The sequence below is a fragment of the Lepisosteus platostomus genome, chromosome 4 (genome assembly GCF_059453375.1).
Source record: "Lepisosteus platostomus isolate fLepPlt1 chromosome 4, fLepPlt1.hap1, whole genome shotgun sequence".
Taxonomy (NCBI): domain Eukaryota; kingdom Metazoa; phylum Chordata; class Actinopteri; order Semionotiformes; family Lepisosteidae; genus Lepisosteus; species Lepisosteus platostomus.
In genome coordinates, this window is record NC_142614.1 from 23,744,672 (window position 1) to 23,757,329 (window position 12,658).

General features: G+C 39.4%; 1 protein-coding gene across 2 annotated transcripts in view; it reads right to left on the bottom strand.

Moving 5' to 3' along the window:
* The window catches only part of gak (cyclin G associated kinase), a 49,595-nt gene that overhangs the window by 18,410 nt on the left and 18,527 nt on the right, over nucleotides 1-12,658 (bottom strand). For both annotated transcript variants that reach the window (XM_088629108.1, XM_088629110.1), the window contains 6 exons: nucleotides 11,371-11,496; nucleotides 9,978-10,067; nucleotides 9,360-9,495; nucleotides 7,971-8,083; nucleotides 5,142-5,253; nucleotides 2,127-2,253 (listed from right to left, as the gene is read on the bottom strand). In XM_088629108.1, coding sequence (XP_088485234.1) covers nucleotides 2,127-2,253; nucleotides 5,142-5,253; nucleotides 7,971-8,083; nucleotides 9,360-9,495; nucleotides 9,978-10,067; nucleotides 11,371-11,496 — 704 coding nt within the window. The remainder of the gene's footprint in view (nucleotides 1-2,126; nucleotides 2,254-5,141; nucleotides 5,254-7,970; nucleotides 8,084-9,359; nucleotides 9,496-9,977; nucleotides 10,068-11,370; nucleotides 11,497-12,658) is intronic.

Here is a 12,658-nt window from a genome sequence, read left to right on the forward strand (position 1 = left end):
GCAAGGCCCTTAACCCTAACTGCTCCAGGGGTGCCGTACAATGGCAGAGTGCTGCGCTCTGACCCCAAGCTTCTCCCTGTCTGTGTCTCCATGGAGAAAAGCTGGGGTATGCGAAAAAACGAATTCCTAATGCAAGAAATTGTATAGGGCTAATAAAGAAACATTATACATTATAGTATGATGCTGTAAAAAAGTTGATTGTCCATGGTAGGGAGAGAAGTTTGCTTTTTACAAAAGTCAAACTGGGGACATGAATTACTTGTGGCTGTCTAAAGAACTCAGGGATTTTCTCTTTTCATTTTAACAAAACACTGGATTCATAGCTTCCATATCTACTGTATAACGCCACATGCTTTTACACTATGTCAACAATCCGAGGTGTGACATGGCTGTGCATTTTGTTTGTGACACTGCAGCAATTAGCCTTATCTATAATTTGAATGAGGAACATATAATTCACAGTCAGACATCTTTTAAAAATTATAGGGTCTATACTGTTCAACCTGTGATCAATTCCTGGGAATTGTCACAAGCAGGATTTCTAGGGCTGCAGAAACCAAATAAAAACAGAATGATGTACAAATATCTAAATAACCAATTACATTCATGGGATAGAGGGTTTTGCGAGTCCTGGTAATAAGAATGCTTCAGCAGAGTGAGTAGTGTTTGCAGTGAGAAGGAATTATGTGAGCAATCTTGAGACTCTGCATTAAGCTAGAAATCCATTTCCTATCTAGGCTATATGCCAGCTGGCTTGCAAACATAGACACTGCACATTTCGAAGCAAAAACACAAAAAGCCTTTTTAGTTTGCATGTATTAGTCTACATCTGTTTCTACGCAGCTAGTAAAGTTTAAAATGCAAGGGGCCAACAAGCTATGGTTACACACATACCAAGCTCGGTACCGTGACAGTAGGCACACTGACACACGCACACAGGCCCGGAAATATTTACCTTTGGTTGCTATTGGATGTAGTCAAAAGACCATGAGCAGTGGTGGAGGGAGTGATGCGGGAAAAAATGGGCAAATGATAGTTACATTTGTGGAAAATTGTGGACCATGCAACGAAAGCTAAGAAAATATCCAGGAGGTCAGCATCACCTCTCCTTCAGCGGCTCCAAAATAATTATTCTGTTTTGCTAAAGTGTTTGTTATAATCAACTCCAAGCTGATATCAGAAACTGAAACGTTTTGGTTTCCCTTCTAGTTGAAATCTGCCAATCCTAAAAAAAAGTTTTTGAAGATTATCAAAAGAAGTCTCCCCATACCCTTTAATGCTGTTGTTAGACAGCAATATATTATTAGAAACAGGAAATGTATTTAGTCTGGATGCTGCTTGTGTAAGAAACAGTTCTGTTACTATATGCTGCACCCTAATGATCAGACTAGGGTGGTACGACAAGTTCCCCTTCAACTACTTCCACCTTTCAAGAAAACAGATGCAGTAAAGCACTGATATTCACTCCTGGTCCTTTAGTGTCCAGGATGGAATGAAAACAAAAAGACGTGCCGGCCCTCCAGGATCTGGAGTGTTGATGCAATAAACGGTCAAATTAATGTTTGTGTGTTTAAGTGAGAAGCCCTGCTACTAGGGCTAAGTGGTATTAAGTGTGGATGTGAAAAGTAAGATCTTACAATGCTAACTGACAGACAAGAGAAGAACTGTTAACCAGGGTATCCAATTCTGGTCTTGGAAAAGTCAATGTGTCTACAAGTTTTCAATGTCTATCTAAAGCTTCAGGACCTGAAGAGATTGGTGAAACTGTTAAACTGGTCCAGTTAAGCAAGTAACTCGCCGTTTTAACTCCTCAGACCGAAAACCCAGACGCACTGACCCTCCAGGAAAGGGACTGGACAGCCCTGACTTATTTAATAACAATAAACATCGATTAGTAATGATCAACAAAGCAAATATTAATTGCTCAGCAAAGTGATATTTAATATATTTTATTATTTTGAAGACTTAAATAAATGAAAATACTCAGCAATTGCATTGCAATTATTTCTAAAATGTTCAAAATGATAATGCAGTGGTTGATTTAAAAAAAAAACAAGAAAACAGTCATAGTAACCATCTGATTTAATTTTTAATAATTTCAACTCTCAACTCACACGCTGACTCACCTAGCTACTGACTGAATGACCTTCGATGAGGTGTCCTTGATGTTTGACAAAAACCTTTCTGTTCCTCCTTTCAAGATATCAAAGAAGCCTCCAGCCATGGACTGGTCACACTCAGAACCATAAACCCCTGAGAGAAACAGACATTTGAGGAGCGTTTACATCTAGATATAGCATGTAATATAACATATAGCAATATATAGGCCCAAACATAACAATATATAACATTTTTCATATTTATACATGCATATAAACATACACATATATAACATTTATAGCAGCTCTCCACTGGAATATAATGTATATATAAAATATAATGTCATTAATTGTTGAACAAATATTTCAAGATTTTTTACATATTATTCTGGAAAGAAAAGCAATTTTAAGCAAGCAAAGAGCACGTACCTGAATTCTCAAACTTTCGCACACAAATATTATATATAGATGTAACTGTCAATTACCCAATACCCACCACAGGGGAATGATTGTCACCGCTCATTTTTTTAAATGATATTATGTTACTTTTCTAAAAATAAATCCTGGTAAATTCCACATGCTACACAGCTAAGATACCAAAGACCTGACACGGCTGCTTTGTAAATCCTTAGGTGTTTTTTTTTCCCTCCTGGGAAAAACTAAGGTTGCTGCTGGAAGAGGTGTTAGTGGGGCCAGCAGGGGGTGCTCACCCTGCAGTCCATGTGGGTCCTAATGCCCCAGTATAGTGACGGGGACACTGTACTGTAAACAGGCACCGTCCTTCGGATGAGATGTAAAACCGAGGTCCTGACTCTCTGTGGTCATTAAAAATCCCAGGGCACTTCTCGAAAAGAGTAGGGGTGTAACCCCGGTGTCCTGGCCAAATTTCCCATTGGCCCTTACCAATCATGGCCTCCTAATAATCCCCTTCTATGAATTGGCTACATTACTCTGCTCTCCTCCCCACTGATAGCTGATGTGCGGTGAGCGTTCTGGCGCACTATGGCTGCCGTCACATCATCCAGGTGGATGCTGCACATTGGTGGTGGTGGAGGGGAGTCCCCATTACCTGTAAAGCGCTTTGAGTGGAGTGTCCAGAAAAGCGCTATATAAGTGTAAGCAATTATTATTACTATTATTATCATCATCATCATCATCATCATCCTAGGACTGTGAATGCTCTGACAGAAAATGGGAAATACTAAAAACTTGTTGTAGAACACAGAAGTTGAAAATGAAGCAATTTGGATCACTGCTCATTTGATAGTTGAGTTCCTATGCAAACGTTTAGAAGTGTCTGGAGTCTGTTACAGAAACTCTCAACTCCTTGGGTAAAGAAGTGTTTTCTATTCTGTATCTGAAATGAATTCCCTTTAAGTTTTAAACTGTAAATCAATGGCATTGTTTTCCTTCTAAGCATGAAATAGTTACCTGCATAAATCTTATCTGTATCCCTAAGGGTCTTGTATACTTGATTCAAATCTTGAAAACTTAATCTCCTTTATTCTAGATCCAAGAAATTTAGCTCCCTTAACCTGTCTATACAAGACATCTATATTTTAGTATTGAAACCAAAACTGAACACACTAGTTTACTAACTCCCCAATAAATGAAAATTACATTCTATTGCAAAAAAGAATATAAATGAACACCCAGATATTTACACCTACACCATGTATAGTGTATGTTACCACTGCCATTGTGGATTGTTTTACACTTATCAATGTCAATCTGCATATTTAAAGAGATGAATAAATCAGGAAGAGCTATGGCACCAAAACGAATCCTTTTGGCATACCATTGTGTTCTTGTGCCAGGTAGTCATCATTCCCTTTAACAGGAAGCAAAGCACTGTTTCTAATTTAGTAACCAGTTCTTGATCCCTGTGCATGCATTTCTTTGGATTCCTATAGCTTTTAATCAGAGAATCAACCTTTTATGAGAGACCTTATAAAAAAAATTCTAGAAGTCAAAATATGCTATACCCTATGCTTTAGTTTTACCTAGAATTCTGTTGCTTGCTTAAACCAGATTTAAAAGGTCTTTACACAGATAAGGACGGGTTTTGTGATGAAACCCTCAAAGAAAGTGGCATCACTATGAAACCTTGTGGAGGTAATAAGGATTATGTCAAGACCACAGTAAATTCTCTTCTAATAAACAACATGATTCCATAAGTCACCTAGCTTGAACTAACGTAGAAAGACAATGTGAATTAGATCCCCCATCCTCCACAACAGAAAGCCAAACTTCACCAGATGGCAAGAAAGCAAATCCTCTTATACCCCAGGAGAAGCCTTGTGTGTTAACCAACTCACATTTTAGAATTTATTTTCAAAACATGCCTCAAACCTTTTCATTGATTGACGTCCTTTATAAATCATAATATGTGGCAGTTTGGCATGATCTGAACACTTATTTACCTTCTTAGGACTGTGATCAACATTCTTTGAACAGACCACATGAGAACACAAGAATATTGAATAAGGCTCTGTAGCGTTTCCAGAGACAAAAGCTTAGCATTTTCTAGGAAGTACAAGACTGAGCCCCACATCAGAGAAATCACTGATGGAACTTGCCAGCAGGCAGGCTGAAAAACTGTGAAGTAGAACGCTTTTGTTTTTCACTGTGGTTTTGACATTACAGCTCCAAACTATGTTTCTACATTAACTCCACCAACAACATGGTGAATCTTAAATGTTATGCACAAACTTAGAAGCACCACCAGACCTGATTTGTTTGATATCCTATTGCTGTTCATATATTTTACTTATTAATGCTTATGTTACAAAAACTGTGCCAGAGGTAAAGCAAGGTTAGAGGATTGTTGTCAAAGCCTTCCTTCAACGGTCCTTCACTTTCCATTTTACCTTAATACCTGAGGGTTTATGAATCCCAGGAAAATTGATCCTGCTTAAGTTTTTGTTTTATTTTTTATTTGAAAACAACTAATTACAAGATATACAAAAACAAATGGATATCATCTTGAACCCAGGTGCCAACCTGCATGAAACTGTAAGGACTACAGAAGCCCACTCCTACCTGCGTTGTGCATGTTGTTGATCTGCGCGGGAGGCCGTGACCCCTGGGGTGGGGCACAGACGGAGGTCCGGGGTGTGGCGTTGTTCCCATAGCCTCCGTTCTGCTCCAGCAGCTGCAACAATTCATAGCCATTGTAAGAGGGCTTCCAAAAATAGGTGCTGAGGAGACTCATGGGAGATTCCAGACATTCACGTTTAAAAAAAAACAAAAACAACCTTTGGTTTGCTCTAAGGCCGTGTCTTTTTTTACAATATTATGCTCTCTTCACACATAGCGCTTGCTCGTCTGCCTCCAGGGGAGGTGCAGTGAAGCTAGCCTTCTTTAATCAGACTTCTGGTCCACCTGTCTTCCTTACTGCTTATTACCAACTTGACCGTGTCTTCTTTCTCTCAGGAAGGTAAGCTCATTCGCCCACTCGTGAAGACCAGATTAACCCAGATCATCTCCCTAATTGTGCTCTCACACACACAGTAGAAGGCGCACCATGCTGAGACAGGAGAATGCTTTGCTGTGATAGAAAAATGTAAGACCGTGCACTCTCGTCCAGGCGGAGGACAAGGATGCGAAGCCTTCAGTCACAATTGCATGAGATCACCAAGCATTATGTCAGAGGTTTCAGCGCATCCTTAAAGAGATAAGAATTCCTTTGTTGCAGAGGGAAAATAAAACAGAGCAGCCATGAATAGGGCTACTGACTTCTTAGAATGCAAGAATGCCAGATTTGCATTCGGGGGTGGACATCTTTTTGTTTTCAGAATGTTAGTGACGCTAAAGAAACGGAGCCACGGATGTTCGAAAACAAGGCCATTTATATGGAGTGGGGGAAAAAAATCAAACATTTCAATAATGTGATCTTTACAATGGAAATCGCCGAGAAGTATGCATGAGATTGACAAAAAACATGTATCCAGTCCAAACATCTGGAAGAAAGAGCGATCTACTGCTTCTGCAGAATTCAAACAAGCAAAAAGTTAGCACCTTAAAGAGAAACAAATGCATTTTTAGCCATTTTAAAAGAAAGCTCTTTTAAAGTATTTTGGACTAGATGAAAATTATGAAAGCTATTCCTTGCAAGTTTCAGCTATCGCACTTTGCACTTATTTGCAGAAGACAAAGGCCATAAAAACATAAAAAATCAGCTTCTCTTCATTTTACCATTTGACTGAAGTGTTCAGTGGTTTCTCACTAAATTAGTAAGCAAGCAGTAGTTCAGTCTTCTATGAGCTCACTCTGAGCTCAACAATCAAATATTGTAACACGTTGTGTAGACAGTGGTCAGCAAACTAAACAGGTTTCACAGCCAGATTGCATATATAAAATAATAGAAATGCTAATCACCTCCCTAGAGCAAAGGGTAGAAAAATTAACCTTTCAAAACCATGCTACATTTAATCCAGGATCTTTGGAAATCTAGGATTCCTCTGGAGATAAAAATAAACAGCAATAACTATCAAATCATAGTCACAGAGTCATAGAGACTCAGAGTCCCCTCACACAGATTGTGAATACCTGTAAAAAAACATGAACAGTCCAAAATTAAGAACTCTAATAAATACTGTGCTGGTACTTAAGTCATGTACACTCTTCACCTCCGTGTACATAAAATTGTAATTATAAGCAGAATACTGAAAACAAATACTTCAGGTCAGCCATTACCTATTCCTCACTTATGATCTTTTAAGAACAATACTTTGGACTCTCTTATACCACAGTATATTCCTCACTCTTGTGTGTGCTAGTTAAAACAAGTCACCCTGCAACATATTGAAGATGTAGCAATGCTTTACTTGAATGAGACGATCAAATACTGTCGTGACTCATTGTCACACTACACAAAATGATATGCATACTTCTTTCCAACCATTTGAGCAAATGACATTTCAGACACACAATTATTCAGAATGGTTCATAATGAGACACAGTTTCAGCTCAAAGCCAAGAGTAGAACTCCAGGTAGAGAGAAGCAAGGTAAAAATGGGAAACAATGAGCGATAAGAGGCGATGTATGAAAAAGAGTTAGCTGTTTATGTTGATATGATGAAAAATACCACTGAAGCCTGACAAGGACCTTCTGCAGATGTAGCTCAGCAACAGTGGTCCTGGTATGTTTCTGTAACAATTAGTCTGCTATATGATTTTTATGCATGCTGTTTTATTGTGTTGTATATTTGTTGTGTAGTTTTTACGAAGGTGTTTTTCTAACTCATTCAAGTAAAATTTTGTTTGGTGAAAAAGCATACCAATTAAAATGTCAACAGATTTGTACCAGAACAGAAAAGTAAAAGATTTCTAGGGGGACAGCAGTCTGTGACATTACTGAAAGAATGAAGAAGTTAGAATGATAATTTGCTGGAAACAGCAATCGGAATGGATCGACACTGGTTACACTAAGAACAAAGAGCAGAACAGAATTGCTTCACTGAAGATGAAGAGAGACATGGATCTAAAGACATGAATGAGTGAAGGGGTGATGAAGGGGTGAAAGGGTGAACTGAAAAGAGCTCTTAATGATAAAGATGCTGAAACAAACACTGGATTCATGCTATACACTATGAACAGAATACACTCATATGTTTCTGACTCTTATTTTATGACTGTTTTACAAGGGATAAGCACAATAATAGGCAAATTAAATAATGAACCTGACACTCAGAAGTGCAGAACACAGGGAACACACAGGGAGGACACTCAAATCCAAATATCTTGGAAAAAGGTTTTTCAACACAACACGAAACGAAAAGGATTTTATAGCAGACGTTGACCTCAGAAATAATTAATCAGTTTTCAAAATGTAGTGGGCTGATTTTAAGAAGAAACAACAGATTTTACCTCAGTGATGGGAGACTTAGGGTTGACATTTCTGACAGCAGAGATCTCTTGCAGCTGGTTCACCAATTCTGTGATCGGCAGTCTGTCTTCAGGGTTAACCTTTAACATAGATCCTAGAACAGAAGAAAAAAGCCTTATTCTACTCCTATTCTACTTCTATGCTGATGATACTCAAATCTATATCCATACCAAACCTGACTCTGATGTGGCTGGCCCTATTCTCATTAATTGCATCTGTGACATAAAAACCTGGATGACTCAAAATTTCCTTAATCTAAACTGTGACAAGACTGAAGTCATGCTTATTGGCACCTTCCAATAAAGCCAGTGCTACAACCCTATCTGTGGATTGTACTGTTCTTGAGCTTCAGTCAAAAATGAAAAACTTGGGGGTGAAATTTGATTTTGGCTTGACATGTGCAACACAGTCAAAACATCATTCTTGCACCTCAGAAATATCGCCAGACTTCGTCCTATGTTACTGCTAACTGTTGCTGAAAAGCTGATCAACTCATTTGTCTTCTCCCAAATTGACTATTGTAACGCTCTACTCACTGGGGTTTCTAAATCCTCATTAAACAAACTTCAGTATGTCCAAAATCTGGCAGCCAGAATCCTGATTAGGTCTAGTGCAAGTGATCACATTACTCCTATCCTGGAGTCCTTCTACTGGCTTCCTGTCAGATTTTATGTTCAAAATCTTCATGCTCACCTATAAGGCTCTGCATGGCTTGGCACCTCAGTACCTGTCTGAGCTACTATCGCCCTACTCTCCACCTTGCAACCTTCACTCCTCTAATTCTGGTCTCTTAACTGTTCCCCAAGCCCGTCTACGTCACTCTACGGGTGACAGGGCCTTCTGTTATGCCCCAGAGCTCTGAAACTCTATCCCTAAGGATATCAGAGAGTCACCTTCCCTAAGCTCTTTCAAATCTGCACTCAACGCGTTCTTTTTTAAAAGAGCCTTTACTTAACTTGTTCCGTTATATATCCCTTTGCCCCCACCTTATTCAGTACCCCCTACTATCTACTGTCTCCTCTCATTGTGTATATCTTGCGTATTTCTTTGTTAATTGTTGTCATTCTGTAAAGCGCTTTGAGAAGCCACCTTTAAAGGCACTATATAAAATAAAGTTTATTATTGTAAGTTGATTATTATTAAATGAAATGATAAAGATTACTACACAGTGACAATTGCTAGGAAACATTGTATTTTTCTTTTCACAATGTGGGGCAATGGTAAAGTATAACCACTTGTGAAAGTATAGTGAGGTCATAAATACCTTATTGGTAGTTTTCGGATCATGACTCACAGCTACAGTAAACTGTGGAGCAGTTTGAGTAACTATTGTGTCAAGACACTTCCAATGAGAGACCGCAAATACTTACGAATGAGGTCGTGAAAGACAGTATACTTGGTGTCATTCTGTGGAATGGCGTATTTCCCATTGACTATCTGAAGCTTTGCTCCTTCTTCGAATGGGTGCTGTCTAAAGCACAGCAAGAAAAGAATGCAGCCCAGGGCCTGGCAATCAAAAAAATCCCAATAAGTAAAAACTGTATTCCACAAAAATAATTCACACAAAGGTGAGATTTCAAAATAAAGTGAGGCATGAAAGATCAGTAATCAAAATAAGTCATTTAATGTTATTAATTTAATGTGCTTTTCTTTCTTAAAATTTAGAATCACCAATTATTTTTGTCATAATTCCACTCAGGATATGCCAGCTGTGTGTTTTTGACACCTTAGCTCATTCTTAACTCCATGTGCCCAAGTGGTACAGAGGCATATAGCAGTATGCTCAGTTGACAAACAAAGCAGGGCATAATTGGTGAAAAGGTTTGTACCTCTTTTAAAATGTTCTATCTGCAACGAAGATGCAAGCAGCTAAGAAAATGAACATACATCAATAGTACGAAGATTAGTTAAGAATAGTAGCCTGTGCTTTTGATTTCACCATAAGCAAGCTATGCTGGTGCTCTAACCACTCTGTATTCTTCACTTACCCAAATGTCTTGCTTTTCATTGATGGGGTAATTTGAATACAGATCTATCATTTCAGGTGTTCTATATGCAGGCGTAGTGTTTCGTGTTATCTGCAATATAAGGAAATCAGGGTAAGGTAAAGCACCCTCTCTCCAGCCACAAGGTGGAGCTGACAAGCCATCGCAACTTCCAGCCATCTCAAACATTCTGACAGGGGGGCCTGTAAAGCTCTTAAGATCAGTAGTAATCACTGAATGAACTTAAGGCACAGAAAGCAGAATATAAAAACGTAACGGAAAAATATGTATTTCCTGAAGGTCATGAAGCTATAAACAGACTTTAACATGTTGTGAAATTTAATAATGAGATTCTAGTTCTCACCTAACGCTGTCTTAACTGCTCTGTCACTTATCTCTCCCTATACACCCTCTCACTCTCCCCAAGAACTTTTTACTCCACTAGTCTGCTTGGCTCTTGTGTTTCTCAGTCAGTTTTGTGGACCCCTCATGGTCATTTTATTGATATTCCCCAAACCCACAAAGTAGCTATTTGCACTTATTCTTAAAGGTTGATTTTAGAATTTGGCAAGTCACCATAAGGGCCCATTGAAAACCAAAATATAATAATGTGAGCTCCCATTAGTGATGGATTTCTTTTTTTACATTTGGTGTTGTCCTTTGTCCTTGTAGACCATCAAGACAATTTTCAGAAAGAAATGAGCCTGCAATCACACACTTAAGCAAAGGGGGGTCTTGTCACTACCCCGGCTGTGTGCTACACAGGCAATGACAAGAAAAGCCATATCACATATTATGCCAGCAGCCATATCACCCTGCAACTCACAACTGGCAACCCACTGAAGCTAAGCAGGTGTGAGCCTGGTCAGTACCTGGATGGGAGACCTCCTGGGAAAAACTAAGGTTGCTGCTGGAAGAGGTGTTAGTGGGGCCAGCAGGGGGCGCTCACCCTGCAGTCCAATTGGGTCCTAATGCCCCAGTATAGTGACGGGGACACTATACTGTAAACAGGCGCCGTCCTTCGGATGAGACGTAAAACCGAGGTCCTGACTCTCTGTGGTCATTAAAAATCCCAGGGCGCTTCTCGAAAAGAGTAGGGGTGTAACCCCGGTGTCCTGGCCAAATTTCCAATTGGCCCTTACTAATCATGGCCTCCTAATAATCCCCCTCTATGAATTGGCTACATTACTCTGCTCTCCTCCCCACTGATAGCTGATGTGTGGTGAGCGTTCTGGCGCACTATGGCTGCCGTCGCATCATCCAGGTGGATGCTGCACATTGGTGGTGGTGGAGGGGAGTCCCCATTACCTGTAAAGCGCTTTGAGTGGAGTGTCCAGAAAAGCGCTATATAAGTGTAAGCAATTATTATTATTATTATTATAAAAGGAACACAAACCTCATCTTCAACCATGGATCTCTTCTGGGCTGACCAGGTATAGTCTGGGTAGTGTGCAATGGTGGTGGCACTGCCAAAATCGCAGAGTTTAATCGTTCCCTGCTGACTGATGAGAAGGTTCTCACTCTGGAATAGGAGTGTAAAATTCCCTGATTATTTCTTCAGCTCTAGAGGACAGATATCTTTCCAAAGGCCCACTTGAAGCCTATCCCAGCAAGCAAGGGGCACAAGGCAGGGTACACCCTCGACAGGACGTCAGTCCATTGCCGGACAGACACATACACACACACCAGAGCCAATTTCCTCATAAGCCAGTTAACCAAGCAACATGTTTTTGGACAGTAGGTGAAAATAGGAGGACCTGGAGAAAACCGATGCAAACATGGGGAGAACATACATACTAGTCAGAGCACAAATAATGCTCAGTTTCTTGATTTGAATCTGTCATCCAAAGCCTCTCTTAGTGTTCAGTCTCGGCTAAAGAGTAAATTAGTAATTAAGTATCTTGGTGAATTTTAAAACTGTCCTAAGACCCTTGACTTAATATTATTGTTTTACAACTGATGAGAATGGTGTTTGCTAAACACTCTTTTTTGCACTTCCTGTCATTTCACATGGACTTTTTGTTCTATTACAAACTGTCCTTTTCTTTCTCTTGTTCCTGCTTAGGTTGTCAATTTTATACCAATAACCATTCCTGGACAAAACCCTTCACCACGATGAACGAGAGGAAGTGACATTAGGACAAATCTGTGTTATGTACGCCTGACTGCACAATCTTACACATCTATTATTTTTTTCATAAATGTTTCATATAAAAAAAAACATTTTTTAAAACAATTAACCCCTTAATAAAGCTTTAAGATGTTTTTTTAAAAGCTTGTTTAATTGGTTAAAAAATACCATGTTATGATATTTAAGAAGATCAACACAAGATCCATGTAATAGAGGCTGTAATTTAGGTCAGTGCCTGTACCAGGTTGTGACGTTTTCGTTTTTCAGAGCTCTTGCCAATAATCTAAGCACTGTATCCTTAATTTTCCTGCAGAAGAAAATGTGCAGAGTGTCTTCCTGCGACTTAGGAGAAATTGTTAGATATTATAGTCAAGTTTTGGACTGGAAGCAGAGCTCCTCGGCTCCTCTGCTTTATGGCGCCCCCTGGGGGGTGAGCTTCGCTTTACACCCAGACTATCATCTGTTTCACATCAGGGCTAAAACAAAGAGATTTATTTCTCCATATTACAGTTCCTTTTTAATGCAGGCTTCACATAAGATGCTAGCAGAGGCT